This window comes from Indicator indicator, chromosome 7, assembly GCF_027791375.1.
Source record: "Indicator indicator isolate 239-I01 chromosome 7, UM_Iind_1.1, whole genome shotgun sequence".
Taxonomy (NCBI): Eukaryota; Metazoa; Chordata; class Aves; order Piciformes; family Indicatoridae; genus Indicator; species Indicator indicator.
The window spans coordinates 29,523,664-29,538,643 of record NC_072016.1 but is presented as its reverse complement, the minus strand read 5'-3'; the positions used below and the strand labels follow the sequence as shown (position 1 = coordinate 29,538,643).

At 41.6% G+C, this 14,980-nt stretch overlaps 1 protein-coding gene across 2 annotated transcripts; it reads right to left on the bottom strand.

Annotated features, from left to right (window-relative positions):
* Window positions 1-14,659, bottom strand: NRBF2 (nuclear receptor binding factor 2). Of its 2 annotated transcripts, none has more exons than XM_054382340.1 (4): window positions 14,606-14,659; window positions 4,196-4,280; window positions 2,631-2,671; window positions 1-1,514 (listed from the first exon to the last, which is right to left on the bottom strand). In XM_054382340.1, the coding sequence occupies exons 1-4, from the start codon at window positions 14,657-14,659 to the stop codon at window positions 798-800; spliced, it is 897 nt and encodes a 298-aa protein (XP_054238315.1). In that variant the 3' UTR covers window positions 1-797. The 2 variants fall into 2 exon arrangements, with proteins under 2 accessions (XP_054238315.1, XP_054238316.1); XM_054382341.1 differs by lacking the exon at window positions 14,606-14,659 and adding an exon at window positions 13,582-13,611.
* Between the last annotated feature and the right edge of the window lie 321 nt (window positions 14,660-14,980).

Here is a 14,980-nt window from a genome sequence, read left to right as displayed (position 1 = left end):
TTTTATTTTCATATCCTTTTTGAATCAGGTTAAGTTGTAAACAATTTCTTTTTCAATCAAATACTGCCAGCTAGAAGTACTCCCATTCATGCATCACTGAAAACAAAAAGGGTATTTCTCTTTAAGTATAGATTTTTCTTTTTTAAAGAATGTCACAGAACCCAAATCTAGATTCAATGCACCCTGATTAGTTATGTAAACAGATAACAAAAAAAAAAACACCCCTGTCAACAGAACTAATAAGTTGGTTCCTTCATAGAATGGAAATCAAAATCTCCCTTGACTTGAGGTTAAATGTGGTCAGGAGTATAGCGCATGGCACATAAATCCATCTAGGAGGTGTATAAATTGCACCGTCTCTGAATTAACAAAGTTATGCATAATGAAATGCACAGTTTAAATTCATGCTAGAAAGCATTTTTCAGTAAGAAGTGGCAGCCAAGTGGCAACCGTAACAGTTAGGTTCTGCACCATCATTTATGGCATTACAGATAACTCTTACATATAGCATACTTCAAAACCCTGAAGGATTGCATTACTTGAAACATTCTCTAGGCAGTCATTTGGTTTGAAACATTGGGAGAAAGACTAAAGAGCTTGCCAACTTACACCGATTATGGTACCTTTTCATGAAGTAGATCAGATATGATGTGTATTTCACAGTAACCAAGTTGTTTTAATGCCTTTTCTCCAACAGTAAGATTGTGTTAGATGTTTCTGCCCTCAGATCACCAGTGTTCTGGTGGCTTTCCCTTTTCTTAAGTTTGGGTAACTACATGGAGCACTTTTCCTGGTTTTTAGCTATTCATCAGGCCTTTCAGCATATCTTCAGAGAGTTCCAGCAGAGGGAGTTCAGGCGAAGGGATGTCGAGGGGGGGAAGGTTGGGTATTGGAATGTCCTTCGCCTTCCCAGCAGTTGTTGCAAACTTCTGCCAAGTTGCAGCTGAAGACATAGGTTCTGAATGTTGCTGCAGACCCCACAACTCTGACTTCTCAACAAAGTCAGCATCTACATCCAGCTCCTTGTCTAGTGGAGATTTTTGGAGTCTAGCGCTTTCTGCTTTTAATTGCTTATTCTCCCTCCTTAACCTCTCATTTTCAGCTACAAGAAACTCTATGTGTCGTTTCAAATCTGCAATTTTGGTTGCCTGCTCTTCTATTATTGTTTTGTCATCTTTTGGAGCTTTACTCCCAAGGCATGCTTCCACTGGTTCCTTCTTTTTCTGAAGCAGAAATAATAGTGTATCTGGGTCCCTGTCAAAGACACCCTGAATATCCTGTGGGTGTTTCTCCATGGAAGGGCTGTATTTCAGAGTGACAGGAACCAATATATTTTGATCATCAGAATCTTCAGCAGATGGCTTGTAAGAAGTCTGGAGATGTGTAGCTATTTCTTTGTCAACATTCTGCTGGGCTTTCAGCTTTTCCTCCCTCTTTGCCCTTTTCCACCGCTCCTGGATGAGCAGTAACTGCTTCATATGACTATCCCTTTGTAATTCCAGTGATAGTTGAGCCTGAGTAAGAACAACATTAAACAGTTCAGTTGGTGATCCATAATCCCACCTGAATATTCATGCACAGAAAGTTACATGCATGTCAACATTTACATAAACAGCATCACAGCATGCTGGGGGGAAAGGAGCTTTTCTTACTCAGATACTAAATCAAACAAGAAGCACTCTGCTTCTACAATGCAACAGCTTGAGATATGGCACACAAACTTAGCATAACTACTGGTATTATGAAGGAGTGAGTTAACATTTCATCTTTTCATTTGTTCGTTTGTTTTTAATACTGACTAGGCTACAATAGCTCTGTGTGGAGGCTCTAGGAGTTTAATTGACCTACACCCAACACCAAAAAGGAAGAGATTCACTTGGCATACGCAGCCACACTTCAGCTAAATGACACAAAACTATTTGCATGCCTCTGTGATGATATGTTAGTAACCCCCAACACTAAGAGGAAAACTGTTCCAAGGCCAGACATGGTCCTAAACGATTCAGCCATATTTAATGAAGGGGGTGGCATGCTGCTTAATAATTCACAGGAACCACCTGGGTAAGAGGCTACTATTTTTCTACTAGAATGACTCTTTGGAGGAAAGATAGATATCCACCTCCACAGGTTATTTCCTTTGATAATTATTGGCTAAACTCAAAGCCTGCTGCTTTAAAAGTGTTGAGCAGACTACACTACCACATTCATGGATAATTTGTGCAGTGCATAAGGAAAGCCATAGGGCTGTTATTCTGGAGATCCTCCTGTCAGGATGAAGAAAACAAAAACTACAGAGTGTAGCTGAGATGCTCAGCTTTGTTCCTCAACAAAACAGCCTAAGCGCCTCACAGCAAAACTTAAATATGAAACTAGTTTTATCACCTTGCAGACTAGAAACCCCTGTTGGGTAACCCCTGGATGGGTTAGTAATTCTCTTGTTCCTGCTCCTCTTACACTTGGAAAAACTTTCAAGGAAGCCTAGTATCAGTGCACTTCTAAAACTCAGGCTGCAGCTGCCATAGGTTCAGAAAACTATGCAGAGGAGTATGATCAGGCAGGGCACAATATGACACACAGGCACATAATAAAAGGCACAGCTGATTCTGGCATCTGCTGCCCTTCGTCCTCACCTGCTCTGACTGGGTCAGCTTCATAGCATCTGCAAGGTAAGCTGCAGAAGAGAAAATTGATAAACACTTAGGATAGGTTACAAAGTCTGAAGATGTCCACAAAACCTACGAAACTACATTTCATGTTCTGAATCCTCACAGGAAAGCAGCAGTCCAGAAGCAAAGTATTTAGCAAGCTACAGTGTCTAGAAACAGCTGCTGTTTTACAAAAGTCTGAGAAAATTACCCTAATCCATGCTACAGCCTTCCCTGCTGGCTCAGGTTCTGCCGTTTGTTTTTCAGGAGGACAGCACAGAAGCCACTTCCAGAAAGTCCCAAAAGAACAACTTTCCCATAAAGGGACAAAACACAGCTGAGAACCTGACTTTGAATGTACAAGCACTACAAGACAAAATCTGGTAAGTAAAATCGTCTCGCCCATGGCACACCAGTATTACAAAGTAATGCTTTTCAATTATGTCTTGATGAAGAGGTATAGTCCGTTGTTTCCCACTCTTTCATAAACTTCCCCTCCAAACCAGAAAACATTCTGGCTAAGGGTCACAGCAGAACTTTAGACTTTGAGCATATCTTGCTAGTGTTGAAAAGGACAACCTATAAGAAATTCTTAAGGAAATTCAGAAGGATGCAAGATACTGGCAAAAAAAAAACATCAGACAAAGAAAAGGAAGAAATGTCTGATACATTTCTGGGGCTTGTCTTGGTATATGAAGGAACCCAAAATGACAAGTCTGCACATCAGAATGTAGATGCTCTGAGCACTCGTAAACACCAAAGAAATTATCAGTTTCTCACTTTGTGGGGTTTTCTAGTATTTATGAATGTAAAGTGAGAATGCCTGTTATTTAGGTTACGATGTTCAGAGAAGCCACTTATTTTGTCTCCACACAAGCCCTGTCATTGAGAGGTCCTACTTGTTGAACCAATTAAGACCTCTTCTTCTGCCACACAGTTGCTACACTGTCAGACAGCTGACAGACTGCAACACAAATAATTAAGCATGACTAGTGAAATGGACAGGTAAATGCAGAGTCTCACTTAGGAGAGGCTGTCAATCGCAGTATCAAGGCCTGCAATGCAATCTGCTGGTGTGCTGGAGTTCTGGGTAAGCTGAGCTCATCACCTGTTCTCAGCTGTCTTGATTCAGGCACTAGGAAAGGGAAGTAAGTAAACTTTTGTAAGCAGACATTTGTCTAAGTATTTCCTTTATCAACAGAGAAAGCAAGTGACTTCAGCTATTGGAGCAGTGAAGAAAATACTGAAACTGGCTTACAGCAGGTCCCTAATTGCAGTTTGTGCATGACATGAGGTGTTGGCTTCATCTTGAGTAAAGAACTGACTTCACAGTGATGACCACCCCCAATCAAAACAACTTTGGAAATGTCTGACATAAGCTACTGATATTAGAAAACAACTTTCCAAAAGGGTGCTTGATCTGGACTGAAAAAAAAATTTCACATTTTTAAGAATAAAAATGTTGCAAGTAACTAGATATTCTACTTACATGAAGCATGCAAATTTATAAATTGGTTTTAAGTCCTGGAATGTGAGAAATACCTACTCACCAGCAGCTTTTCTGTGACAAGAAATTGCTTCTTCATATTTCCCTGCTGCCAGCAAACGATCTGCTTTTCTGCTTTGCTGGTGAGCCTGAAAATAAAATGAGCATTACATCAATGAGGATTCACCAACATGTAATCAGTACATGTAAGAAACCTGTAATGACTCCAATTCTCAGGCTTTAAAGCTCAGATCTCCCACTCCTTTCCAGGCTTTATAATTTGACTTCTTCTTTAATACTACTTTACAAGAATCTGTATTGTACAGGGAAGAACCAAAGTTTAGTAACTCAGCAATGATGGTGTATACACAACAAAATCCTTTTGAAGTCTCCTTTATAGGCAGGCATTTATTGTAGTTGTGCAAGAAGAGCTGGAGGCCATAAGAAGCTATGAGAAGCTGTAAGTATTTAGGACCAATTTACCCAGCAGAATACAAGATATCTGAATTATGTTACAGCTCACAGCTGGTTTGACATTTTCTGCTGGGCCATGGCCAAGAGGTTTTGCCTCTTGAGTGAACAAATTGCAAAAGTTCTTTGTTGTTTGGGCTTGTTTGTTTGTTTGTTTGCAGCTTATGCCCATTAATGGAAGCAGCATAGGCATAGTTATCAAAGTCACATTGTTGCTATACAACAGCTAAGTCTGTACTAGTATTTGTAATCCGGTAATGTAAACCACTAAGGCAGACCAAAGGTGTTGCTGAAAGCAAGTAATTGATGCAAGTATTTGCATATGCTCAGTGAGAAACAGCATTGCGTAACCAGCACTGCAACCTCCATGAAAGCAAGTATTTTTGTCATTACTAAAACACATGAATTTTATGCTCCCTCCTCCAAGACCAGCTGTGTAATGGGAAAGGCTACAGTCACTGACTGGAAAGACTGTCAGCAACACACACTCATCATGACTGCTTTACTGAGTTTGATGTCAACAGCCGTCAGGTATTGAGCACTGACTGTGAAAGAACACAAGACACAAGAATCTGAAGGTGGTGTTTGCCTGTTTGTTGGTTACTGTTTATCAAGCAAGCCTTTAACAAATCCATACTGACTTGAACCTGCATGGGAAACAGAGCTGAAAGCCCGAAATCTGCTTTTGTAATTCTGTCTTTAACCCATATCAATTCTCTCTTCCCTCCCTTCACCCAACTGAAGGCATAACACTTGTCAGACTTCAGATGTTTGGTGAATATAAGTAACTGACTTGCTTCAAGCATGTTCCAGGATGAACATAAAAATGAGTGTGTCTGTCCATATCCTGAGATATGAACAGCTGGTTTCCTACAGGCCTTATGGAATTACACTTTTCTCCTGCAGCCTTGGTAGAAGCAACAAAGGTCAGATAATCCACACAGGATGGCAACATGTCAAGACTAACATCACGCTTACATTAACATCTGTTTAAAAAATAAATTCCTAAATGCAGGTCCATTTCTTTGTCCTTCAAACTTACTTATCACCTCCTGTGTTACAGTAAGTTCAGTTTTCCACCACACTTTTAGCAGTTCTGACACCACAGAAGAGAATGACTTCTACAGAAAACATTCTTTTGGACAACAGCTCTTCTTAAGCAATCCCTAGCAGCTTTTAGATGTTCTAAATCCGATTTCATATGCTAACACAGAGTGTTCTTAAAAAAGCTCTACAGCTCCTTGATTCTTTACAACAAATAATTTGGTTATATTCTTCTTCCTCATCTTCTCTCAATCCTCAGATAACTGTCAACATTCCCTGCTTCTTCTGCTCTGAGGTTAAATAATCTCAGAAGAGGAAGTGTTTTTCTACTGAAAAATCATCTATTTTATGGCCTGTTTCTATGGCTCCCTATAAATGACACATGCCAGAAAGATAAACTCATTTCCCACAGAAATGAACAAACAGTATCAGGTCATACAGAGCCATCTCCTTAGTTATTCACGGCAGCTCATCCAGTTACAAATTAGCTATGCCACGCACATAAAAACACCTGAGCTAGCTCCTTGCAAAACAAATTTTCAATAATTAGCATAGATACGACTGCTTCTGCAAACTGCAGGGCAGGTCTGAAAAAACAGGCCAGGATGAAAAAGGGTAGCTAGAAACAGAAGAGCTAAGGAAGCAATTCAACAAGCCAGGGACCTGCTTCCATTTATTAGTTTCTACTTATAAGAATTTGACTCTGATTGTTTTCAAAGGTTATTTTCATCTGTTTTAAACTACTGGAGCATGACCTTACTCAAATCACTTAAACACATGGAGAACATTTGAGGACAGGCAGTTGTTATATTGCACAATTTTATATATATAAATAAAATATATATATACACACACACATATATATAAAATTCTCAGTTAACTCCCAGTGAAGCTGAAATTGGGATAGACTGTGAATAAAGTTAATATCCTAGGGATGCTAGCAAAATGAAAAGCTAGGATCCTGTAATTACAAAGTCAAAATGTCTTTCTTGCTGTTAAATCAAAATATAGGGAGGTCAGGCCATCTTACTCTAATGCAGAGTGAGACTTCTCTAGTGGAAACAACAGGAACCACAGCAAAGAAAAATCCATTTCAGCACAGCCTTGTGTGAGAAAGGTTGGTGTTTTGTAGTCATAGGGGAGGGATTCCTCATTTTGTTTGTTTTCCTGGCTGCTTGACAAGGAGATACTTGATCATTCATTCCACCCTGTGTTTGGTCCAATTAGTTGACTGTGGAAGGACCAAGGAATTTCTCTTATTTTCATGGTAGATTTTTTATCACCAGCAGTGCAAAGAAACAAGTAGTGCGGTTTCCTAGCAGCAAATGCTGAAACTGCAACAGAAATACTTGGATGCTTAATAGCCACGTCTCACGGGTAAGTTTCTCCATCTTGTCTAGTCTGCTGGTTTATTCTTAGGGCTCTGTTGCACTTAGCCACACAGTGTCCAACCATTGTTAGCAAATCTATTTTGAACTCAAGAGTGGCCTGTATCCCATTATAGAACTGGCAGTGTAAGAATTGGTCCTGTAGCATAAAGTGAAAAAAAAGTCTCTCTCCCTAGTCTGATGTCATGCTAGAAGGTATTTACACTAACAATTCTGGAGCTGCTATGCTGGTTCCCAACAGATTCAAGCAGGACTGCTTTGATTTTGGTCCTGCTGCTGTGATGATTACAGAAATAGCTGCTGCATGACTGCAGTAGGTTTATACATGCAATTTCTCTTTCCTCTTCCAGTTGTTGTTCCAGTTGCAATAAATGTAGAACGTGGTGTAAAAATAATTATAATTTATTAACTGGCTATGAAATTGACCAGGGGAAGCAGGTCAACAGCTGCTTCCAGATGTCCCTCCCAATCCAGACAAGCAGGATTTCCCAGCAGGCAAACAGACAGGTGCAACAACTTGACTCTCATAAGAGGAAGCAAGTGTGAGTAAAGGATGACCAAGCTAATAAAGCTTCCTCACCTTGCTCTGCCACATTTGGTTCCTGAGGGATATCTGTATGCTTTTTGGAGTAACTTCAACTACTGGATGAGCTACAAAAGCAGGTAAGCTAGACAGCTCAAACTTTCCTACTGTAGCCAAGACATTAAGGGATGATATGTGCATTTGTACTGCTGTTCCAGAGAAATACTCCCATTTGATTTTCCACCCAACTAGCCCCAATCATTGCCTATGTAATTTCTGAGCAGCAAAATAGAAAAATAATCAAGCAATCCTCTACAACAGCAATGCAGGTCTCCTCTTTGCCTAAAGCTCTCTTTAACAGTCCCCGAAAATGAATGCTCAGCTTCTTTTGTTCCCCAATATAAACTAGACAATGATGTGAATGACAGGCCATAGAAATTAAGCTGTAAAGCCTACTTGCCAGGTCTCCTACCAGTCCCTCAAACTTAAAAACAACAATAAAAATGCTACTTTTCTTTCTGCAAATAGTGCACTATTGCAACCTGAAGGATTAACACCATATGTCACTAGGTTTAAGTTGGGGGAGAAAAAAAACCAAACACAACAAAAAGCTGTTCCTTTTCCCATATGATTCCAGTTGATCCCTAGCTATTACATAAAGGACAGTAACAAAATTCTACATTCTACATTTTTTTAAAAAGGTAGATGTGATACTACTCATTTTCAAATAGGTTAAGTCTACTACCCTCTCTCTTAATTTGCAACAATCCTGTAGTTGAGATATATTCTTGTATATGTTTAGTTTTCCTTTCTTCCCCTAACTGAAACAGCTATTCACTGAAAGCCTTGCTCAAGATGTTAAGCTTACAGCTTGCTTTCTTCACAGTAAGGGCTTTCTAGAAAGAGATATATTTTAGTAAGATGATGAAGCACAGATTACAGTGCCTTACTTACTAATGAAATTACAAATGAAGGCAGGAAAACACACCTACTAAAATGAAGGGGCCTGAGGAAAGATGTCTGCAAAGGAATTGTGTCTAGTGTAACAGCCTGTAATGTTTAAAGGGAAACAACTGCTGGCTGCTATTATAATCTATTTTATGTTATGGACTGTGGGTACCAGTTATCTTTGCCAGAAAGGATCAATACCTGTGCTCTGTTACTGCTGAAAGTAAAGATGAAGGTACTTTCTTGAGAGATGAGGAATTTTTGGGGGGATTTCTTTCCTTAAGGATACATTCTTGTCCTAAGATTGTATTTGGAGAAAGGAAGAGCCAGAAAGTGAACATGGTATTGCTTCCATATTTTACAACAGAGTGCTAAGTGCCTTATGAGGAGAGGCTGAGGGACCTGGGGCTTTTTAGTCTGGAAAAGAGAAGACTTAGAGGGGATTTAATAAATGCTTACAAATACCTGAGGGCTGGGTGTCAGGAGGGAGGGGACAGGCTCTTCTCACTTGCTCCCTGTAATAGGACAAGGAGCAATGGATGTAAGCTGCAGCACAGGAGGTTCCAACTCAACACAAGGAGGAACTTCTTTACTGTAGGGGTCACAGACCACTGGAACAGGCTCCCCAGAGAAGTCGTGGAGTCTCCTTCTCTGGAGACTTTCAAGGCCCGTCTGTGACCTGAGCTAGATTGTATGGTCCTGCTCTGGCATGGGGGTTGGACTTGATGATCTCTTTGGGTGCCTTCCAACCCCTGACATCCTGTGATCCTGTGAAGTACCTTCAATGTGGATGATCTTTCCAGGTCTCTTCCAACCCTAACATTCTGTGATTCTGTATGATTTTTACAGCAGCAGGCTATAAAGGGTGGGATAAGGTGGTTGGTGCACCATTATTCCCTCTCCACCACAAACACTCTATCAGTGCTGTAACTACAGAAGTCTCTTTCAAATCCATTCTTACCAAGAAATGGTGAACTCAGTAAGGTCTGAATGCATTTGTCTCCATGTGCATTGAAAAACAGAACGGACACAGAATACAAGAGGAAAACTTGACCTGACAGCTCCAAGAATAAACTGTGGCCATCGTTTGTTTTTTTTTTTTTAATTTGAAAAAGTGCAGTCATGATTAAAACTTGGAGGTGATTATATAAAAATACTTTATTTTTAGGCAGTTACACTAAAAGCAAAAATAATGAAGAACCGTACTGTAACTTATGCTAAATAATAGGAATATATTTTCTGCTAGGCCTAAAGAAAGGGTAATGTGTCAACAGAAGCAAACTTCCTTAAAAATACTCCTTGCCTTCTACAGAGAAAGATGGAATTGACTGAAGGAGAAACAAAATAATGACAGAACACACTGTGGCTGATCAAGACCACTAGCCTCATGTTAACTCAGTTTTCTGTCTTTGAAAGCATGTACTTGGTGAGGTCAACAAAAATACTCAACTGTAAATTACACTGTAAACACCGTGACTATAGAGCAAAACAAGTATGTGAAAACACTCATGAAAATGTATTCTCAATATAACAGACTCCTCACCCACTTTATATTAAACTGTAAAGATGCTGGAAGTTCAATTCACTTGTAAGAAATAGTATTAGAATTTAAACATATGCACAGACAAGCAACCAGTTGTTTAGCCAACCAACATGAACTCACCAAATAGCTCTAATTGACTTCACTTGTGTTCCAAACCTATTCCAAATTTAGGATAAAATGATTAGTCTGAGTTCCTTACCATGTGAATTCAATTAAGAGATCTGGAATAAAACCAGCTTATGTTGCTTAGGTTAGGTGGAGTCTTCAAAGCCACCCTACAGGCATAGCTGCAGCTCTTTCCCTCATCACCTGTAACCTCATTAAGGTGTGGTAACTTTTAACCTATTGCATAGTCAAATCAACCTCATTCTCCCCCTTTTTATCCATTTAGTATGATAAAAGCACTAAATGCTTCAACTTGCTTGTCAGAGCCATTTTGTTTACAGCTCTAAGTTGCTTTGGTAACGCCCTTCTTGTCCCCATATAGAGTGCTGCACAAGTCGTGCTAATTTGAGGTTACAAGCTAAATGAGAGCAGTTTTACTGCCCTGACAAACAAAATCAGGTCTTTTATACGTAGCCCTAAACCACATGGCTCAAGCTATTACAACAACAGAGCTACCCTTTAGTAGGGACAACTGAATCATCACAACAAATGGTCAAGTAAAAAAATTATTCCAGGAAAAATAATTTCAAACAACTGGAGCAGAAAAGCTTCAGCCATGAGTTCGGTCTGCTTCCTACCCAGGCCTCTATGGCTTCATTTGGGTCTTTAAACTGTTAGACATGCTCACTTGGAGCAGAACTGCATGGCTGGATGATATGCACGTAACGCTAGCATGATATGGCAGAAAGGCACTGCTGATAGGTACCCAAACCACACAGAAAGCCAGTAAATAAATAATGCTTCTGTCCACCAGCTGTAGCTTAGTTTAACTATGTTCTTGAATGGGAGTTACTGCAAGTTGTTACATGTGCAATGTGGTACAGTTTTGTATTGTACTTTAACAGTAGTTATGTGACAGAATAGAACATTGTTGAGCTTTTCAAAGGAGGCTATTACTGATCTGGATGTTTGGCTGACACATCCCCTCACCACCTCCAGTCACCAGTCAGACAGGCTGTTGCCTCTGTGGGTACATGCCTTACTCTTCCCTTAGCTGAAACGAATGGCCTCATAAAGATCAAGTCATAGAATCAGAGAATCAGTCAGGGTTGGAAGGGACCACAGGGATCATCTAGTTCCAACCCCCCTGCCATGGGCAGGGACACCTCACACTAGATCAGGCTGGCCAGAGCCTCATCCAGCCCGACCTTAAACACCTCCAGGGATGGAGCTTCAACCACTTCCCTGGACATTCCATTCCAGGCTCTCACCACTCTCATGGTGAAGAACTTCCTCATATCCAATCTGAATCTCCCCACTTCCAGCTTTATTCCATTCCCCCTAGTCCTATCACTACCTGATATCCTAAAAAGTCCCTCCCCAGCTTTCTTGTAGGCCCCCTTCAGATACTGGAAGGCCACAATAAGGTCACCTCAGAGCCTCCTTTTCTCCAGACTAAACAGCCCCAACTTTCAGTCTGTCCTCATAGGAGAGGTGCTCTAGCCCTCTGATCATCCTGGTGGCCCTAGTCATTACTGAGGCGAAACCAAGACAAGGCTTCCTCCATTGTGGTTAAAAACACTGTGTTAGCATATCTATATAACAACACTTCCATTTTTATTACCTGAAAGCTTATTTTCTCTAGTTTGAGCCTATAATTGAGTGCCTCTGCACATATATGTTTGGGGGTTTTTTGGTTTGTTTGTTTGGGTTTTTTTTGTTTGGTTGGTTTTTTTTTTATTATTATTATTTTAGATCAGAAAAGTATAGCAATATAGGTTAATCTTTACATATATATATATATTCAGTGGATGTTTCTGCAGATTAATATACTATTCCTGGCTTTCCAATCAAAATAAGAGAGGTGTGTGATGGCATTCAGTCTCGAACATTGACCCATGTGGTTTAAATCTCTTGGTCTCTGGCAAACTTTCATAGACACCATTTTCTCTTCCTACTTTTTCCTATTGTGGATTCGTTCTGCTGGTCATTTTGGCCTTGTGTGGATATAGCACTCGCCTTACTTTGAAACTGTTTCTTAAAACAGACCATTAATTGACTTGCACTGGAATGGTTGCTACCAGTGGCTTACAGCATTAAAATTAGAAGCTTCCACTACATGAGAATTTTGCAATTTACATTGCGTTGTGTTATTCTCACTCCAGCCACTGGTCTGTGCTTTCTGGTTTTCATCAAAACAACAGCTCTGCAAGATGGGTCCCTTACACTTTGAGAAACTTAAGAGACAATAGATTTTCACCAGATTTTGGACTGTATTTTATTATCAACCACATAAAGTGCTATTACCTTGTAGGAAAAATACAAAGTAGAGGTGGTATGGGTTATTAGCAGATTTGTGAAGTCCTGGGTGTCAGATTCTGTTCAATGAGCAAGTTTACTTTTTAGTCTGTTCCTGAGGTTGATACTATTTGCCTCGTTTTTACTGTGTTGCTTCTAATAGTCAAGAGTGTACTGTTGTGCTTCTTAATTGATACCTTTTACTTCTATGCCTAAGGTTGAAGTTATTGCTGGATAGGAGATCAGAATTCTTTGCCTAAAGCAGATGGCAGTAGGAATTGCCCCTACAATAAGTAGCATAGAAAAGCTTTTACTGCGTTTTGGTGTTAGGTTTTGTTTGGGTTTTTTGTTTCGTTGGTTTTTTAACAGAGCATCTTTTCTTCTGAGATTTTTCTTCATGCTTTTGCAGTAAAAGGTTTTCATCTGTTAAAGAACGTTGTTTCTCATTGAAGTCACTAGATCTGAAGGTCAGCAACGAAACAAAACACACTGCAGTTACAGATTTTTTTTTTTTTAAGCAGATCTGGAAAGCAAATTAGTATCTGTTTAGTGCCATCTACAGAAGTAAATCAGTGTATTAGGGAAAACAAAATATAAAACTTGAGACAGAGAAATATCATTAGTAATTTAAGTCATTAACGAAGACCTATATGAATGAAGACAAAATATTATTTTGAGGGAAATTTATCTTTCAGAAGGTAGAACAAGAATGTAATGGAAGAATACAACAAGGTATGGCTACCTGTAATTAGGAAGGCTAAGCAAACAGTCCAATATAAATAATAACCAAAAGCCACCAATACAAGTGATTATGAGTAGTTGATGTGCTCTGTGTTGACAGAAATGGAGACATCAGGGTACTTACAAAACTACTAAGGATTTTTTTTTCTTTTGGTCAGCATGATACACACAACTAGAGTGGTTCTGCACTATTGGTTCAGATCTAAATAAGATTATTTTCCTGCTACACTGTCAGCCCTAATTCCGTGGGTGGTTCGCCATACCAATTTTACAAGCCTTTCTGAAACCAGAGAGAGCAATCTAGAAATACCTGACTGTCTCTGTACAGAGCAGGCAAGGGTTTGTCAGGGCTGACACTATGCTGGGACAAAGAAGCTTTGATTAAAAACTAAACTGGCACAAGTCTCCAATGTTTGCATGGCAACGTCTAAACAATTTCTGGATCAAACTCATTCCTGGAAGCACCACAGCTGTATTCCTAGTGTGCTGTTTCTGGGTAATTACACTGTTGGACCAAAACTAGTGTTCTAAGGGAATGTTCTGTGTATCACTGTATCTGAGGCACAGTCAAGGTATGGCTTTGATAAAATTCACAAGACAGCAGAGAATTAACTGTTCTTAACCCTAGACCTTGTCTGTGTGACAGAAACCTACCAATTTAGCCTGCTTAAAATCTGATTAGCTTTTGTGAAGATGTATTTTTCAGACATCTGTTCGGTTAAAGTTCCTTAGGAAATTTAGTTTAAGCAGAGTAATTACTAATTTAAGATTCTGAAGTATTTCACCTTGTGAAATTAAAAGAAGCGTCTAGTCAGTAGAGGGCCCTGATAAGTCTCTAGAACTCCTTAGACTCAGATAAATATGGCCTGTGTCACCTAAACGCTTCCTTACAGAACTTCCCTTGTCCTTTATGTTTGCAACTTGGGCCAGACAGCCCCCTCCCCACAATGTAAACATGTCGCTGCGCGCACCCCTGCGCTGTGTCCTCTCCAGCGGTGTTGCCGGGCACGGAGCAGCCTGGCTCCGCCGCAAAACGCCCCAGCCGGGGCCCTGCGGAACGTCCTGCACAGCAGGGCTGCGTGGCCTTGCTGTCGCTTACCCCGCCTCTCGGCCACCCCCTCCCAGAACCCGCTTCAAGTCCGAGACAGAGGCTCGGCCTCGCTGCCCTCCGGGAAGGCCATGACGCGGTGCCGCTTCAGCACGGCCTGGCACAACCTCTGAACAGGTGCTAAGGGTGGGAAGGGGGGGGGAGGGGAGGGGGCAGTAAGGGCCCTATTTACTGCTCAAGTCGCGTTTCCCCGTTCGGCTCTCCGCCGGCATGCGTGGGCCACCCGCTCCCTGCCGCCTGAGGGCCGAGCGCGGCAACAGGACGGGCTAATAAGACCCCCCGACCCACCGCGGCCGCGCGCTCACCAGGTTGAGGGGCCCCTCCATCACTTCCATGGACGGCGGGGGCTGCGGGCACATGGGCGCGGAAGGTGGCCCGCTCACCGCTCCCGGTGCCGCCGGCCCCCACCGCCCGGCTCGGCTGCCAGCGCCGCTCCTACCACGTCCCCGCCCCGGCGAGTTGTAAACACTGCGGCCGCTTCCGCCCGGCCCGCACCGGGCGCCGTCTCGCGAGACGCTGAGGGTTGCGCGAGACTCGGGCGGCACCGTCGCCAGGGCAACAGGCGCCGCTCGCGGCCCCGCGCCGCCGTTGCGTTCCCTTCCCACGGCCGCCTTCGCGCCCCGCCTGCTCTTCCAAGCGCCGCCCCGGCTAAGTCAGCCCTGGCTGCAGAGCTGATCCGG